The sequence below is a fragment of the Ruditapes philippinarum genome, unplaced genomic scaffold (assembly GCF_026571515.1).
Source record: "Ruditapes philippinarum isolate M1 unplaced genomic scaffold, ASM2657151v2 ctg871_1_1_1_1, whole genome shotgun sequence".
NCBI lineage: Eukaryota > Metazoa > Mollusca > Bivalvia > Venerida > Veneridae > Ruditapes > Ruditapes philippinarum.
Genome location: NW_026862242.1, coordinates 583,941 through 590,824, shown reverse-complemented (window position 1 = coordinate 590,824; position 6,884 = coordinate 583,941). Strand labels below are relative to the sequence as shown.

General features: G+C 31.1%; 1 protein-coding gene across 1 annotated transcript in view; it reads right to left on the bottom strand.

The window, feature by feature from the left end:
* Window positions 1–1,323: 1,323 nt before the first annotated feature.
* LOC132718404 (protein prune homolog 2-like) overlaps window positions 1,324–6,884 on the bottom strand; it is an 87,310-nt gene continuing 81,749 nt past the window's right edge. The window contains exon 11 of the mRNA XM_060702100.1: window positions 1,324–1,542. Coding sequence (XP_060558083.1) covers window positions 1,358–1,542 — 185 coding nt within the window. The 3' untranslated portion in view covers window positions 1,324–1,357. The remainder of the gene's footprint in view (window positions 1,543–6,884) is intronic.

Here is a 6,884-nt window from a genome sequence, read left to right as displayed (position 1 = left end):
CTATACTCGAGATGATCAAAATAAAACAAATTCTACATCTGAAAATAATCAGTATAATTATAATAATTACTCATAAATTACAGTCAGTACTCAAAATGTATCACAATCCTCAGATTCTATCCAACACCCCACCCACGCCCAATTTTTTTAAAAAAACTAATGCAGAAGTCAATTGTGAGCTGAATTGCCACCCCAACTCCCCGCCCAGGGATAAGTAGGGACTTTGACATTAGCATTTATGACATGCTTGAAAGTTGAACATATTCTCCTGCTATTTTGCAGTAAAAACAAAAGCAACACAATGACTTAGCACACTTTGCAGATATACACCATATTGTCCAGGCAAGTTTGTTTTGTTTTTTTAGATAGACACAAAAATCATAGCAAAACATATACTCACCTGGAATCATCAAAAATAATCTTTTTTTTTTTGTTTTGCATAAAATAAATAAATGAATAATTTTATCGGTTTAAAATCAAACTTTGTGACTCAAACTAACTAGCATTTTATGTTAAAGTCATACAAAAAGTGCATTCACAATGGCCATTTTCTTCCTTATTCAAATTACTAAACAATTTTAGTAAATCATGATACAATTTCAGTATTGACTGTTTTTGAACCTTAAAACAATGCAAGCAGGAAAAAAAACACCACAACAAAAACAACAAATAAATAATAAATCCCCCCCCCCCCCAAACATGCCATTTCATTGATTTCCAACCAACATGCAATAACAAGGGAAACAATCCAGTTTGCAAGCTATTATTTAGTAAAGGCAGAGTAGCATCCCTTTGGCACACATTTCAGCTCTTTTATTACCAGCATACAGTATGTACATGCAACCAATGAATCCAATGATATAGCTTTTAATTCATAATGAACTGGAGTATAAAATATTATATGGTATTCTTGCATATCAGACAGGATTATCTACTGTTTACACAGGTGCTAGAAAATCCTGTTTTACACCCCCATGTAAGACAAGTCATGTGTTTTAAATGACGTCATTCTTGCATGCCTTTTATGAATGAATGGCATTCTTAGGATGACATCATTAATTTTGTCATTATGAATAAAGTTGTAACTTCAAACGCTACTATAAGAAAAAGGAATTTCTAGTTTTCCTATTTTTTTTCCGTTATGTCATTAATATGTAATATGCAAAAAAAAAGAATCAAACACAAGCTGTTGTCACAGACAGGAATATCTAACATAGCAGAGCATTGTTACTGCCGTAAACAGTTACCCTCAAGCTAGATATTCCAGTCTGTACCAGCAGCCGCTGTGAGATCCTAATAATGTGGTAAGGAAACTGAATTTTACAGTGGTAAGGAAACTGAATTTTACAGGTATCATTCATAGTAAGTTAAATGGGAAAACAAAAATCCGGATTCTCACCTCTTTGTCAGCGTCTGTTTCTATACTGCGTGTGTCAGATGTTGAGGTTATATTAAGGCTGCCATGAAGGGGATCCATACTTGGTAAATACTCCGTCTCTACAGAATAATCATGGTTCAACTTCCTGGCTCCACCTTTTGGTCCTATAATGTAAACATCTTCATACAGTATATCATTAGCTCCGCCTTTTGGTGCTATAATGCAAATTTATTCACACAATATATTATTAACTCCGCATTTTTGTCCATTAATGTAAATAAATTCATACAATATACTATTAGCTCCACCTTTTGGTCCTATAATGTAAATATATGTATATTCATACAGCATATCATAAGCTCCGCCTTTTGGTCCTTTAATGTAAATTTATTCAAACAATATATTATAAGCTCTGTCTTTTGGTTCGGTAGCTCTGCCTTTTGGTTTTGGTCCTTGACATTATAATTCCAACATATACATAGAATGAAATTTACCCTAAAAATAATGAATGGTTTTGTTCAGATTGAAATATGGACAAGCCTATTTAAGATATTTAGCTTTTGGTAAGGTACAATGTATATGCCATAAGTCTGTTAATTTTGTCTGTAAATATTCAAAATTTGATTGAATACAGTAAAAGTATCAAGGTCATTAAATCTCATGAACAAACCTTAGTAATACTGGCTTTTTCAACTTTATTCTGTTACATTTGTTTAGCCGACGAGTTATGCTTTGGTTTAAACATATTTTTATTCAGATAATATATACATGTTAATAATTTACAATTTAAGCAGAAAGGAATTGGACCGAGAGCTACAATAGCTCATGGTAGTCCTCTCCTTTAACAAAAGCAATATGTTTACATTATACATGGCTTATCATAATTTTAATTAAACCCTATAAAGAAAAAAAAACGAAGAAAGAATAATAAAAAAAAATATACAAATACATGTATGCAATTGAAAGAAAATAATAAAGAGAAAGATGGAGAAAAGAGGAGTTTGCGGATGTTTCATTATACAGTAAAATTATCAAGGTCATTTAATGTCATTAACAAACCTTATTAATACTGGCTTTTTCAATCTTTATTTTGTTACATTTGTTTAGCAGACGACTTATGCTTTGATTTTTGGATGTGTTCATTGTTATTATAGGAAATTTCAGCATCTCAAGCAGCCAAATATATACACAGTCTGGTCTGGCTGCACAGGACTGACCAGACTTTTTATTGGCATCATTTATAATTAGAAGTTTTTATCATCACTAAGGCTCAGACATTATCATCTACATACATCACATCTGAATGGACAAAAAAATCAATGGTAGAATACAACCTATAACTTAATTAATTAAAGGTTATTATTATAATTGACCTTTTGACCTCTAGCTGTAGTATTAACTTTCCTATGCCTCCAGTATAGTATAACTTATAAAGACTTTTTGACAAGTTATATGACCCAGTATAAATAGTTGTAAGCTTATATAACATGAACTGCTTTGGGTCATATAACTAAAAGATCTTTTGTAGCAATCATAAAACTCATTTAACTTGTCAAAAGTCTTATTTATTAAAAATTAAAAATATGTTTAAAAGAATTCCTTAATTCATGCATGTTTTTTTTTTTGTGGGTTTTTTTTGCTGGGTTTTAAGTCGTATGAACAATGTAATAATGGTCAAGTGGCAACTCTTCAGCTTTACTGGTGAAGGAAGACCTCAGGTGCCACTACATGCATTATTTCAAGCACAAGTCAGGGTACCCAAGTATAGAGCCTACAACCTTCCGTACGCTACCTGGATAGCTTCCTCACAGTCAGACACACAGCAGTAAGGTACAAGTGGTGAGAAGTCCATGACCTTAACCACTCAGCCACAGAGGCCTCTTTCTGAGATAGATTTTCATAGAATAGAGGCTACCTACATATGTTTTACCGATTCCTGTAAGGAGTATTTCACCTTAACTATGGAACATGCATATTGCTTATCAAGCTAAATATCTTAACTGTACTTGTCCAACTTTCATTGAGGACCAAAACTTTCATCAATTTTATGGAAATTTTCAAAATAAGTACTGCACTGGTTGCAGGCAAGTAACGAAAGTAAGAAACATTTCTATAAATAGCACTTCTGCTGCATGCTATAAAAGGATCAATACATTTGTTTTCAATGGTGAAAAAAACAACAACAAAAAAAATACAACACCGAAGTTACATACCTTAAAGAAATATTTTACAAACCAACTATCCAATTATGAATGTATAAAACAAAATATTCCATACAAAGATGCTTATTTACGAGCAACGAAAACAATAAAGATGGCAAGAAAATCAGTTCCTATACATATATATCATCAAGTAGTTACTTCCCTATATTTGTTATGTTACAGGATTTAGTGAACACAGTCAGTACATATTCAAACACCAATGAATTATTTATTAACATCGTATATATAGATGTACACATATACACTTCCTGGCTTGGTTAATTTTAACGTTTATTTTATCCCCTCGAGGTGCGAACATCATTATTTTAAATGCATTTAAAATTTTCAATTTACGATTTAGTCTTAACCACTTGTTGTATATATAAATCAATAATTAAGGAACACGTCAAAATGTTTGTTGCACTATGTCATCGTCGTTGTCGCACATTAGCATTACTTGTTCATTAACCTTTATCATAATGGATTTTCCCTGCTTTGAATTTGGAATTGTCCATTATTGATTAAAAGGTAATGCAGGATCAAATTGTTTTTTTCTCAATGGAATTTTCCCTGCTTCGAATTTAGAACTATCCATTATTGATTTTAAGGTAATGCAGGATCAAATTGTTTTCTTCTCAATGGATTTTCCCTGCTTCGAATTTAGAACTATCCATTATTGATTTTAAGGTAATGCAGGATCAAATTGTTTTTTTCTCAATGGATTTTCCCTGCTTCGAATTTAGAACTATCCATTATTGATTAAAAAGTGATGCAGGATCAATTTTTTTCTGCTATTAGTTTAGAACTGTCTATTTCTATTCTTGAAAATTTTATAAATGACAATAAAGAATGACATAATAACAATATTATGCAATTGTTTTTTTGTTTTTTTTTGTATTGTTTTTTATCTGGATGGGTTTTATGTTGAAACAACACAGTAGAGGTCAATTTTTATGATGATTGTGGGTAACAACCTTAAGTACCCCTTTTTGCATTATTTCAGACACAAGTGGTCACCTGAGTAGAACTACCAACTTTTTGCAAAGTAAGCTAGCTGGAAAGCTTCCTCACATGAAAGAATCCAAAGTCCATGTAGGGATTCAAACCCACAACAGTTAAGGGCAAGTGGTTTAAAGTCAACAACTTGTTAAAGTCAACTCTGCCACCATTAATTTGTAGGTCACGCAGCACAGATGTGCAGGCTGGCCTAATGCTCAGATTGCACACATACTCACACCCAACAATAAATGTTTAAAATGTTAAAAATTTATCAACCTACAGTACTGTTGTGTTTATTTGTTTGACTGGGTTTATGTAACACAGTATAAGTCATATGGTGGTGTTCCAGCTTTACTGGTAGAGGAAGACCTTAGGTGCCCTTCCGAGCACTATTACAGGCATGGACGGGCACCGGAGTAGAATCATCGACGTTCCATAAGCTAGCTGGATAGCTTCCTCACATGAAAGAATCCAAAGTTCATGTAGGGATTGAGAAGTTAGTGGTTTGAACAGTACTGTTGTGAACTCTCTGGCAAAAACCAAAGTAAACAAATTACATCATTCATGAATGCTATTTAATTCAGTTAGTAATGAAGTTATAAATCAATTTTGAAATTAGAGACGACTGTTTAAAATGGAAACAATTTGCTTTTATTCAACCGGAACAAATTGGGTTATGAAATGTTAAATAGTGCTGCAATTGATTTTTTTGACCTTGTCCTTGAAATAAACAGGATTTAAATAAATGGATTCTGTTTGATTTGTTTTAAAGCATGTTGAACATAGATATTATGACAGTTTCTATTCACAAACAAAAAAGGAAATTTGAGTATCAAGGGGAAATAACTCCTACATAACTAGTGTAAAATATATTTTGTCAGATTATATTGCCCAGTAGAAAATTTTAAAGGGACTCCACTGAGGTCCAAAAGCCTAAAAGACAAACTTTGAAAATCTTAGGGAACCTAAAAGAGAAAAATATGAAAATGATGATAAAAAAATAATATACTTAGAATTAAATTGTGAATTCATAAGCCAGACTGTTGTAAAAAGTTTTAACGCTTTTCCTTTTTTTTTTTTTTTTGGTCATAATGCATTATAAAAAAATTATTCTGTCAAAACAGAATGAGCAAATGATCTGATTTTTGCACATGTATAAGTAATTGGTATATACCTAAGAAGTAAAAATCTCAAAAGAATATTTCCAGTCCCTTCATGTAAAAGAAAAACCACAGTACCCTTTGACAATTGTACGCTGAGAGCATTTTCATGATGGGGTGACCTATAAGATTCCACAATCAAGTAATAAAATCCTGACGGCACTTAATGAAAACTATTCTGTGAAAGTTAGATTAAAATGTAATGAGAAATGTAGGAGGAATGGCACACAAACGAAATTATTCATACCCAATCTGCCCAACGAAATCCACCAATCTAATAACAACAAAAATTTTCCTGGTTAAAAATATAGCAATTATCTTATCTTGAACTTTAAAGGGTATATTGAAATTTTTGATAAAGTCTATTCACATAAAATAGAGTTTTATTTAATTTTATGGTTGATTCTTAAGAGAGCCATACGATATTTATTTAACAGACAAGAAAATTGTACGTAAACAGAACAAAATGTTCCGTATTTGTATTTATTTTGATCCAACTTATGCTACTGAAGTTTTCACAATGTTTTTTTTTGTCATGTACATGAATTGCCAATTTTTAATAATGAATCCTTCAATTAAAAACATATATGTGTGAATGAAAGAGTGATTTTGGATATGTGGTTAAAAGAATATTTGAATTGAATACATTCCTGTAGCTTTAATACTAAATTTATTGAAATCTTTGAATAAAGTAATATTGTGTTTGCCAGAAGCTTGCATAATATAATTTTATTTAATAACAACTTGTTTAAAGTGAATTGGTCTATAATGGAAGGTCTCTAATACAATGAATAATTACCCTTAAAGTATTTACTAGTATCAGATATATAACAACAAACCGCAAAAATTATACTTGAAAGTAATGTTTGCAAGTGTGATATACATGATGGGATATTTAATATATTTATATAGCGGATAATAAAATGTTCTATAACAAAAAATTATCATTCATCATAAAAAATTTCATTCTATAGCATCACATAAAACATTCTCGTCATTTTTTGTTTTCAAGTAACATTTCATAAGAATATCCAAATAATACATTTCTTTTATTTCTATTGATGTTTTTTAATAGTTATGGAAAATAAGCCCATTGTAGTCCTATCAACTTAAATAAATTTAGTATTGAATCTACACTCATTCAAT